The 11,744-nt window shown below is 38.5% G+C and overlaps 1 protein-coding gene across 1 annotated transcript in view; it reads left to right on the top strand.

Annotated features, from left to right (window-relative positions):
• ttll6 (tubulin tyrosine ligase-like family, member 6) overlaps positions 1-10,923 on the top strand; it is a 17,394-nt gene extending 6,471 nt beyond the window's left edge. Inside the window, 15 exon segments of the mRNA XM_087174115.1 lie at positions 841-990; positions 1,232-1,272; positions 1,728-1,846; positions 2,291-2,421; positions 2,517-2,673; positions 2,760-2,903; positions 3,715-3,800; positions 3,910-4,135; positions 4,671-4,849; positions 5,019-5,207; positions 6,612-6,774; positions 7,128-7,400; positions 7,579-7,665; positions 8,545-8,701; positions 9,330-10,923. Of these exon segments, the coding sequence (XP_087030241.1) occupies positions 842-990; positions 1,232-1,272; positions 1,728-1,846; positions 2,291-2,421; positions 2,517-2,673; positions 2,760-2,903; positions 3,715-3,800; positions 3,910-4,135; positions 4,671-4,849; positions 5,019-5,207; positions 6,612-6,774; positions 7,128-7,400; positions 7,579-7,665; positions 8,545-8,701; positions 9,330-9,583 (2,355 nt within the window). The 5' untranslated portion in view covers position 841 and the 3' untranslated portion in view covers positions 9,584-10,923.
• Positions 10,924-11,744: the final 821 nt, after the last annotated feature.

Below are 11,744 nucleotides of genomic sequence, written 5' to 3'. Positions count from 1 at the left end.
CCCCCACCCCCCAGTATTCTTCCACGGTCATTAGCAAGAATTAACTTGACCTCACCTTCACCCTACAAGACACCAGATAGGAGGCAGAGGCAAACAGCTGAGACGCTGCTGTGACAATTGGTTGCTACTGTGCAGACAGACTTTTCCAGATAAAAACACAAAGTTTTCAGTCTGTGATGTGTTCACACTGGAAGTGAGAAAATTAAATATACACATACCATACAGCATGCACACACAAGTTCAATCGATTCAACAATCAGTCTTAATTAAAAATAATCACAAGAATCCTAAAACTACCCTAAAACTACTGTATAAAGAACGAAAAGATATTTTATGTCGTATCAGTAATTGTTTACCTTGCTGACTCTACTTTTGCTGTTTCTTTTTCTATCAACATTATGAAAAGCAGTAGAATGTAAGTAAAGTGTTATACTGTATGTGCTTATTTCTGTTGTACCTTGGCTCTGCTTGGTGTTAGGATTAATTCCCCTCGCTATTGTTGTCGTATTAACCACTATTTGTATCCGTCCTGCCACAATAATTCTTGAATGCCAGTGTGTGACAGCGTGCTGACAGCCAGAGCACTCACCTGATGAGAGAAATGGAAACGGAAACATGATTCCATGCGCGCACTTACAGCATGTACTTTGTTCTGTTTGATTGAATTTCATTGAGAGGCTGTACAGCACATCCCATTAAAGAAGAACTATGTAAACGAGTAAATGAGTGTTGGAAAATGGAATGGAATAATTTGTTTTTTTGTCTACACTGTCATCTTAGTTTTTTTGCATTTGCTGATAGTAAAATGAGCAAATTTGTCTTTGTTTTTGGCACATCCAGGATGGGTCTACCTGTGGACAGCCCAGACAGAAACGATGATGAACATAAATATGAGGGAGAGGGAGAGGAGGGCGAAAGCCAAACTGAGGCCTGCACCTTCACCCGCACCCCGCCGCCCATCACCAAGAAGAGAAGAAAATGCAAGAAGAGGTACTTTACTGCTGGAGCTCCTCCATTTGTACTTCTGCAGTTATTTCCCATTGCAGGTATATTAACCGCTGAGCACCCTGACAGTTATGATTTTATAACTTGTCCTGGAGGCTCTTAAGTTTTTGTTTTCTCATTTGTCCTCATCATATATGGGAAAAGGAAGATGAGCGTAATGATGCATTTGTAGGACCTTGCAGCAAAGCAGATGTCTGTCCCTCTCTCTGTCTCTCTTCTCTTCCAGATGACTGTGGATCAACCTCACCAACTGCAAATATGAAAGTGGTAAGTTTGGGACAAAGATGACTAAATTATAAATGTCTATCTAAGGTAATTACTTTCCATTCTGCAGCATCTTTTCAGTACTTTTGTGTACTTTGGTATGGAGCTGTTTTTCATTGTTTGGTCTGTGCCATGTAGTTCTGGTAAAAAGAGATCTTATTGCCACACAAGTTATTTTAATGTTCTTCTAATTTCGTGGCAACAATTTGGGTATGGCCCTTTCCTGTTTCAACATGACCCCATGCAAAACAAGCAAGCATGCAAACTTTATTTAAGTGGCACCAAATTAAAAGCCAGATGGAAAAACCCTTTAACCTTTTACATGTTTTAAAAATACCAAAGGAGTGGTAGAGATTCCACAGTTTAGGGTCATAAAAGCAGGAAGCAGCCTCTATAGATTTTGTGTTCAAAAAAATTAGGAACTTTTAAAAAAACATTTGATGTTTAATTTGCCTCAGTGCGACGAGCTGCTCGAAGATACGGCCTCAGAGAAGCGGTGGAGGGTGAAGACTGGACACTGTTTTGGACCGACTGCTCTGTGTCTCTAGACCGTGTTAAGGACATGAAGCGTTACCAGGTATGTGACTGAATTCGCTCGCACCAGCAGCCACATTACTGCCATTACCATATATGGCTAATTAAGCTGAATTCAACACTGTAAAATAATTGTCTGGTAATTCAATCTGTAGATCTGGAGATGGATCACGGAAGACTAGTCGTTCTGCTCTTTCAATTTGTAACATCTTTACATGTAATTTTAATTATCCTCAATATGTTTACCCATGAAAGTATTTTGGCTTGTAAAACATTTGCGATCTAATTGGGTGATTCAGTGTAGTTACTATTGAGCAAGTTAATACCAATTTCCTCCAGTCTTCTCTTCAAGTATGAATAAGGAGGATCAGTTTATTTTGTAATACCCAACTTAGTCCTGCACATAGAAATATGTATTACCGTCCTCATATATTCACAGAATATTTCCCATGTAAACACAATTGTATGTGTTTATTTGTCTTTGCAGAAAATAAACCATTTCCCGGGGATGAGTGAGATCTGCCGCAAAGACTTACTGGCAAGAAACATGAACCGCATGCTCAAGCTTTTCCCCAAAGACTACAACATCTTCCCCAGAACGTGGTGCCTTCCTGCAGAGTCAGTTTGCACTTTTTGTTGTGAGCTTGCTCTTTTATTTTGTTCTTCTCAATGTGTCTCGGTATACTAAATCCTTATCTGATTGTACTTTGCAGTTACAGTGACTTCCAAGCTTACACCAGGGCCAAAAAAAACAAGACATATATCTGTAAGCCAGACACTGGTTGCCAAGGCAAAGGCATCTTCATCACCAAATCAAGTAAAGACATTCCCCCTGGAGAACACATGATCTGCCAGGTTTACGTCTCCAGGGTGAGGGTCTATTAAACAACACATACAACACCTACACAAAAACACACACAGTTTAATGTTTTTAACAAATGCTTTTTATTCCCCAGCCTCTCATTATTGACGGGTACAAGTTTGACCTGCGTATTTACGTGCTGGTGACGTCATGTGACCCATTCAGCATATTCATGTTCAAGGAGGGGCTGGCCCGCTTCTGCACAACACAGTACAATGAACCAACGCACAGCAATGTGGTGAGAAATGTTAAAAGATAACGTCTGGTGATATTCTAGATTTTACCTATGGTCAGAAAATCTCATGTACAAACTCAAACCAACAATATGTTATATCGAACATGTTATATTAAACTTGACAACTCGTCCCTCAGAGTGTCCAATGCTCAGAACCAATAGACTGGCCTTTGGACTTATCTCAGTCAGCGGTTACCTCATAATTTATTCATAATTTACAATTTATTGATTTATACTTAAAAGTAAAATTTTAAACTCATATCCTTTCATATTTCTTTACAATATATATACAGTATATATATTATAGTATAAGGACATAGTTTTATATTTTCTGTATATATATTTATCTTTATTTTCATCGTATATTCTACTTCATATTCTCCATTGCTTGCTGAAGGAGCAACTGTAACTCAACCTAATTTTCCACCGGGGATCAATAAAGTATTCTGATTCTGATTCTGATATTGAGCCTGATATATTATATCTATTATTTATTCTTCTTATTTTATTCTTCTGCCATTGTTAATCCTCTGTTGATAATAGTCCCCAATAGATATACCATTTCCTCCTGTGTCAAGCTGTTTTAGGAAATTACAGATTTTTTTGTGTGACCCATTTTTAAAGTTTTATGTCTTCCGTTTCCAGTTTTGACATCTTTCTTAAATGATAACTCACTTATTGAAACTGTCTTTTGATCAACTTATCAATTCAGCTTATTAAGTCATTGCAGCTCTAATAAGAAACTAACAATTAAAAATGTGTATTCCTTTCTTTTCTGTGATGTACCTGTCCTGCCTTGTTTCTCTGATGTTAGGAAGATGTGTGCATGCATCTCACCAACTACTCCATCAACAAGCACAGTGAGAATTTTCTCCGTGACGAGGACACAGGCAGCAAACGGTAAAAATATCCTCTAGCTGATGTCTGTTGTGTAACATTACTAATACGCTTAAAATATCACATTTGTCTTCATGTAACTCAGCATGTTTCGTGTTGTTTTCTTGCATAGAAAGCTGTCCACCCTTAATAAACACCTGGAGTCCATCAGCTGCAACACAGAGAAGCTGTGGAATGACATTGAGGACGTGATCATAAAGACTCTGATCTCCGCTCACCCCATCCTCAAACATAATTACCACACGTGCTTCCCCAACCACACCACCGGCAGCGCCTGCTTCGAGATCCTGGGCTTCGACGTGCTGCTGGATCACCGCCTCAGACCCTGGGTGCTGGAGGTGAAAGACCATGACACCTTAGTTTAATATACTGTATATCAGCCATAAATATGCATACCAGTTATTTTTGTTTTAAAGTTCTTAACAGGCTCCTATATTAAATACAGTTCAGCTAAGCTTTTAATGCCTTAATATTTCCCCGTTGTAAAACACCTTATTTCACACAGTCTGACAGTATCATATACGTATATCCTGAATCAGCTTGTTCCAGCTCTTTATTGAAGCTTTATGATATTTACACTCAGTTAAATATTCAAACGCAGACCTCCATGTTTTTATGGCTATCACTCTATCAAATGGAAATATTACAGATGTCTTGTGCAACATTTTATATATATTTTTCCCAACTTTAGACGTGTTTCACATATTTGGATCTCCACTAGAATTCAAAGCAAATATTTGTGGGTTGAACAGTGTTAGGCCACACAGCAGTAGTTTGTAGTGAGGTGTAAGGAGTAAAAATGTTACGCAGAAAATTGATTATCATATTAGATGTATAATCAGACATGTCTAATGTTTTTATATGTGTGTCAAGGTGAACCACTCCCCGAGCTTTACCACCGACTCACAGCTGGACCGGGAGGTGAAGAATGCTTTGCTGTACGACACCCTGGTTCTCATCAATTTAGGTGCCTGCGACCGCCGCAAGATCACCAAAGAGGAGAGACGCAGGGTGAAGGACAGGCTGCAGCAAAACCGCTCCAGAGAGGCCAGGTATGGTCCTGTCAGACGCAAATGGCGTGTGAATGTTTTCCCAAGGTCATACATCCATTGTGTAGGCTTCCTGTCGACATACCGTACTGTATGCAGGTGACTGTTACTGCGTGTGTGTGTGTGTGTGTGTGTGTGTGTGTGTGTGTGTGTGTTTTTTTTTTACCACCAGGTCGGAGGAGCTGCGTCAGTGCCAGGCGGCCACGGTGGAGCAGATGGAGAGATATGAGGCCAAACACCTGGGAGGCTTCAAGAGGATCTACCCCAGAGAGGGAGGAGAGAAATACGACAAGTACTTCAAACACAGCAGCTCGCTCTTCCAGGAGACGGCAGCGTCCAAGGCCAGAGAGGAGTGTGCCAGGTACCTGCGGCACGCGGTCAACATATTCAGTACAGTTCAGTAAAGAGATTAAGCTGTTAGTGATGGACAGGAATCTTTTATTTTGGACTACATGGGGTTGTGTATCTGCCAGATCTCATCACATCTGATGGATCAGTTAGTTGACTGACAGAATTAACAATTCAAATATATCTATCCAATCAGGAACCTCAGAAAAACAAATGTTAATCTGACCCACTTCACACAAAAACAGAAGCTATGGCTCTACAACATACATTTGCATAACCCAACTAATTTCTCCAAAGATAGTGTCCCTCACACCTCCTTATACCAATGTTTCCACTGAGGGAACATCTTTACAAATACTAGAGTTAAGAATCTTTCTTCCTATATATAAACAATATTACAATTAGCTTTGCATTATTAAAGGGGTGATAAATCCTTTAATCACTTTCACTTTTCTTTAAAATGTTTGTATCTTTTTTTCCAGAATATATGTGCACATATAACAATCAATACACTGATTAATTGATTAAATTAATTATCAAGCAAAAATGCTCAACATTTTGCTCGCAAATGTGAGAATCTGCTCTGTCTTCTATCGTTATGAATTCAATGTGTTTTCTCTGCCCATTACTATTGGTTGTTAATAATGCACGAGATCTACAGTATTCACTATAATAAGTGTTATAGAAAAATAGGTAGTTATAAAACATGTCTGGAGGGATCTTTATGTGCAGCAGAAAGGACAAAGGGCTCAGCTCTGTTCCGGACCAAAATTCAAACGAGGCTGAAAGAATATAACATAAAGGCAGAATTAGAGATGCAGACTGTAGGTATGGCTGATTTAAAATAAACCCGGATGGTGGTGAGCAAGTTCATGCTCCTTGGAATAATATTTATTTTTAACAAACAAACTTTTACATTTTGAATGTTCTTTGGTGCAGGCTTGTTCTTCATTTCTTTACTGTTACTATTTGTGCTACTATGTACTATTTAAAAAAATACATTTTGATAACCATAGTTTTAGTTTTAACTTTAGGATCACAGTAGTGAAAGGAAAAAAAAATTTAGTACAGAAACAAAGATATTTGTAATAGTGGAAATTAACTAAATGCATTTACTCAAGTGTTGTACTTAAGTACAATTGAATTTACTTGGTGGTTGGGGATTTTGCAGTTTAAACCGCTCAACAATACATAGAATACAACAGTAAAAGGCTACTTGCACATTAATTCATCAGTAATAATAATCCTATAGTATAATATATATGCATGTATAATGCATGTGTGGGTGAAAACATGTCAAAGAAGACAATATAAAGATTAAAAAAAGAGAAATGGATTTAATTAGCACTAAATGATCTAAAATTATTTCACTTTATATCAGAGAATTGCTGAAGTTTCTGTGTATTTGTGTTTTCAGGCAACAACTGCAGGAGCTGCGTCTGAAGCAGGAGCAGAGGGAGAGAGACCAGATGGGGGGTCGGAGGAGAGACTTGCAGGGGGAGACAGCAGGGGAGAGAGTCAAACCACAACGAGCATTAACACAACCCCCCACTTCTCGCTGTGACTGTGACCCAGAGGCGGTGAGGCAGCTTCGTTAGAGATGCAGTATCCACATAAAACCACAAGAGGGAGTCGTACAGCCTCTGGCCTATGATGAATGGTTCATATTCTGCCTGACCCCTTACAGTCAGAGTAAATGTATATTTACCCAATTTAGATTAGCTAGAATAATATTCCTGCAGATAACTTTTATTGGATGTCTCTCATTTCAAATTCAAATATGTTTTATTGTCAAGACCGGAAGAGCGAACAGTGTTATCAAGGTTATCCAGTGACAGTAATTGCTAATATATTGTAAATACATACTAGTGGGTACATATACAGTAAGGCAATAAAAACAAATTGAATCAAATGCCTCTATGTGTCTCTGCAGCCCCCTCTGTCCAGTCTGTCAGTGGATCCTGAAGCTGCAGGAGTCCGAAAAGAGAAGCAGGAGAAGGAGAGGGAGGAGGAGGAGGAGGTAGATATAGAAGAGCAGGAGCGGGTGGAGGCTCTGCTCCAGAGGAAGAAACTGCTAAAGGACCTGGGGGTGGTGGACCTGATCCACCAGCTGCTGCACGGGTGGACAGAGGGAGGGGGAGTCCTGCAGGACGCCTGCACCCACCAGCAGAGTAAACAGACTCAGCAGAGACAACAGCAGACAAAGGTAAGACCTGACTACAGGTGATGTTTTCACCTTTAATGTGTCAGCCAACATGAAGACATTGACAGCCGCTGTGGTTTTCATGCAGCATTAAGTATGGTCTCAGTTTTCACTTGTCTGTTGTTCATTAAATGATCATTTTATTTACTCTACCCTCCAGTCACTTTATTTTTCATTTCAGTTGGACTCTTTGGCGCAGTTTTCCCACAGGACGAAGCAGCAGCAGCAGCAGCAGCAGCAGCAGCCCTGCACTCAGATCTCACGGCAGGTACATGACCACACGGACACCAATCTAATCAAAACAATCCCATATTCTGTCACATCTGGTTTATTTAAAGAAATAAGGAATGTAAGATACCTTACTCCTTTAAAAGGTAAAACAGAAATAATCAATTCCAATTCAGTTGCTTCAAAAACATCCTGTAAGTGACTTAAACTTTTTTTTAAGAAGAAAAAAAATAACATTTTCTATATTTTTGCATTTTCACACTTGTAGCTGGGGCTGTAACTAACAATTATTTTCATTATTGATTAATCTGCTGATTATTTTCTCTATTAATCTTTCAATCTATATATAAAGTGTTTAAAAATAATGAAAGATGCCATTTACATTTTCAGAATCCACAGTGACATTTTCACTTTGTTTTGTCCAAAAATTAAAATAAAGACAATTCAATTTTCTGTCATATGGCAAAGAAAATCCAGAAGATCTTCATATTTGAGAGGCTGGGATATTAGAATATAATCTATATAAGAGAATATTTGACATTTTTGCTTGAAAAAAACAACTGAAACCATTAATTATCAAAATAGTTTCAGATAACTTTTCTTTCAATCAACTCTCATGACTCATTATTCAATGACTACTCACTGCAGCTCTACTTGAAACATTGAATGTTTTCCCAGAGGCCGACAGTTCATGCTGTAGTTCAGTTGGCTGAATTGTACAGAATTGTTCCAGTGTAAATCCAAATGTATCACAGTTAATTTAAAGCTGCTCTGTGGATAAACAGTATAAAATAACTGTCAGCGAATGAAAACGTATTAACAGTTTAAATTCAGCTGAGAATACCAGTGTAGATTTGCTGTGCTGAATAATTATTATGACATGGAATTAAAATGACATAATATCACCGCTGTGCTGCAGCACGCCCACTCCCACATGACTCAGCAGCGTTTGCTCAGGCCCACCATCGACCAGAGGAGCCTGAACGAGTCCAGCTGCCTGCAGCAGGAGTCCAAGAGCCTCAACAGAGCGGAAGAAATACGAAGGACCAGCAGCGCCCAGCGGATACACTGGCCAGGTAAACACATCTCCACACGCTTCTCGCTGTGATTTGACAGAAATCACCTCAATGCAGCAGCAAAATGCAGGTGAACTGTGTCTTTGCATGTGAATTTTTTTTTTTTTTTTTGGTTCTTTCTTGAGCTTTAACAGAGTATCACAGTCTCCTGGGTTTTTCTCACCTGCACAATCAGTATTTGGCTGCTGTTTTCCCCTATTTGTTGCATGTTTTTTGCACAAAATATATAAATAAAAAAATGTATTAAATGTTTTCGGCTCTATCTTCTAAAAACAAAACTGGCTTGTGATTAAAAATACCAAAATACGTTTTCCATTCATTTAAATTTTAAAGTGTGAGGAAATAGCACTTACCATTTTCCATCACATTCACCTACAACAAAGATTAATATAATTCAGCTTCAGTAATTAGTTTGCACCTTTTAATTCAGTCATACAGCTCTTATTATTACTGTTTTCTCTTGTTTAATAATAGAAGAGTTGTGGGAATCACAGATCACTGCAGAGTTTCCAGAGAGTAGCATTATTAAACACATAATTAAAAACAACTGAAAACTAAATTAACTTTTGCAGTGTTCTTGTTTTGTGTATATTTATGGTTGGATTTTCTCTGTGTTTCCCTCCATCAGTCAGCGGCTCTCCGGCCGTCAGGGAGGACAGCAGGAGCAGCTCCTACACCGACACCCGGTCCCGTCCCAGCATCCCAATCGTAAACCACGTCCCCAAAAGAGGCCTGCGCTGCGCCTACATGTCCCATGACCCCGCTGCCCTGCAAAGCCTGCTCGTCATCTCCACTCGAGCCCCGCTGGTCAGGAGGCCTGGCTTCTCTCACATAGTCCGAAACTCCTCCCGCAGGGCCCCCCAGCACAGCAAAGGGCAGTGAGGAGCAGGGACCGCCGACCCCTGAAACCCCCAGCTAGGAGAGTCTAGAGCTGCTGCAGGCCGACGCTCTCACACTGAAGCTACTCCAGATATTTAAACCGATTTTAGACAAACAGGACCTGAGGAGAGCTGGAGGTAGAGAGGCCTTAAACTGTGATAACCCACAAACACACTGTGCCTGTAATGAATGCCTCATGTTTATAGATAGATTTTATATCTGGATACCTGCAGTTAACGCTGCTCCGCCACTGCACAGTATCAACCCGCAGCACTGCAGAAACTACATTATGACTTTTTACATTTTCTACCCGCTGTGTGTTTTCACATATTTGTCATATTTTTGCTCTGCGGATGAATCATCTCAAACAAACCTCATCTTTAGTGCCAAAATAAAAGCACAGGCCTCATTTAACACATTATGGAACATGTGTGTGATTCATATCTGCACATTTCCTCAGAATCTATAAAGTCATTGATTATTGGGTTTTGATTTGAGATTAAATTTCTACAGTGAAATCAAATTAGCTTTGATTCATGACTATTAAAGCCTTACTAATTAATATTACGATTCAATTTGAAAATAAACATTTAAACTGAGGGATATTAAAAATAAAAGCCTGCTGCTTTTTATCTGAAGGGAATATGTTTGTGTTGTCAAGTATTAAAAATAACTTTATTTGCACTGGTGGTCAATAACATTGATTTTTTTTACCCGCGAAAAACGATTGCAGTGCAATTCTTTTTTTTCTTTTTTTGATTCCTATTTATTATTTCTGATTTTATATTAAAATATACATTTTCATTATTATTTTAGCTTTATATCATTCATTTTTGCTGTAAAGTTGTTAATTGTTCGCACCTGTGTGTGGCTTCATCTCGACACTTTTCAGTTTGAGTTGAAGAGGCCATAAAGTTTTACAGCATCTCTGCGTCCGGTTTCTTTGTTTTGGTCTCAAACTGAAAACACAAAGAAACAAAAACTACTTTGCAGCTTTAAACTATGAGAGAGGAAATTCTCCACAACAATACAGCGTGGTGTGACCTGAGAGAAATGTCTACACGTTTAGTAAAGATTTTTTTCATATCGCAACAATTCAAAACTGTGCAGATATATTAATGTTTTTTATCGTTATATGTAAATTATTATCGTACAAACGAAACAGTGTGTAATCACGTGTCCGGTCTATGAGACTTAAACTGATCGACAGATTTGAATCGAAAGAGATTTGATTAAATATATTATATGAAGCATTAAAGGCCTCACTGCAGGCGACAGATCAAGTTTTGCTTCTTTTTTTCTTTTTTTTTTTTAAATATATGATTAAAATATTACAAAAACAGCACAGATGACAGACGTGTTTGGCTTTTCTGAAACCCACAGGCCTACAGAGAAAATGAATACCCCTTTATTAGTCTGTTCCTTCATTAAATTAGATTTAGGAATGATAATACAGACAAAAACATTGGCCTAATCATTTATTGTATTTGAAACTCTTATTCCTATATTTTTTTAACAAGAAAATGCGCATTTTAAGGAATTGACATTTGGAGTTTGTGCCTCTTGGAGGAAAGAAAACCAAAGCGAAGGGGGGAAAGTGTTGCGTTTGTGAAGCATCTCAGGAATTTATGGTTTTATTGCGTCTATAAATGTCGGAAATCCTCTTTTTGCCAAGTGAAAAAGACCAAACGTAAACGGAAATAGCCATAAGAACTAACAATGAGGAGAAATACGTTTTTTAAAGAATTAATTTCAGCCTGACTATAGGCTCTGCGTCGCTTTAAAACGGGAGTTTAATTTTGTCCTGATAATCTTCAGAGAGAAAAGTTCAGTTTAAAGTTTCTGTGACCTTAAATTCCCCCTGAGGACTGCAATCACGATTTCCATCTCTGGCCTGTATATGGTCAATCCCAAATTGATCCGCAGTCACTAGAGGAAATCGTCCATTCTGACAGACCCTAATAGGATTTAATGCAGAAAAAAAAATCTTTTAGCCTGAAACCACGTTATTCAAGCACAAAAAAACTAAATCTTTGGCGTTTCACGTTTTGAGATTACGTGATTCCTTTGGCGCGTATTCAAAGTGAAACAAAATGAAAGACAAGGAACATAAACTTAAGGATTTAGAAGGTAAATATTATATCATTTAAATCCTGGATGATAG

Source organism: Seriola lalandi, unplaced genomic scaffold, assembly GCF_002814215.2.
Source record: "Seriola lalandi dorsalis isolate HSWRI2012SDOR001 ecotype SW California unplaced genomic scaffold, Sedor1 jcf7180002054317, whole genome shotgun sequence".
Classification (NCBI taxonomy): Eukaryota; Metazoa; Chordata; class Actinopteri; order Carangiformes; family Carangidae; genus Seriola; species Seriola lalandi.
The sequence above is the reverse complement of the archived record's forward strand: the minus strand, read 5'-3'. Positions and strand labels throughout refer to the sequence as shown.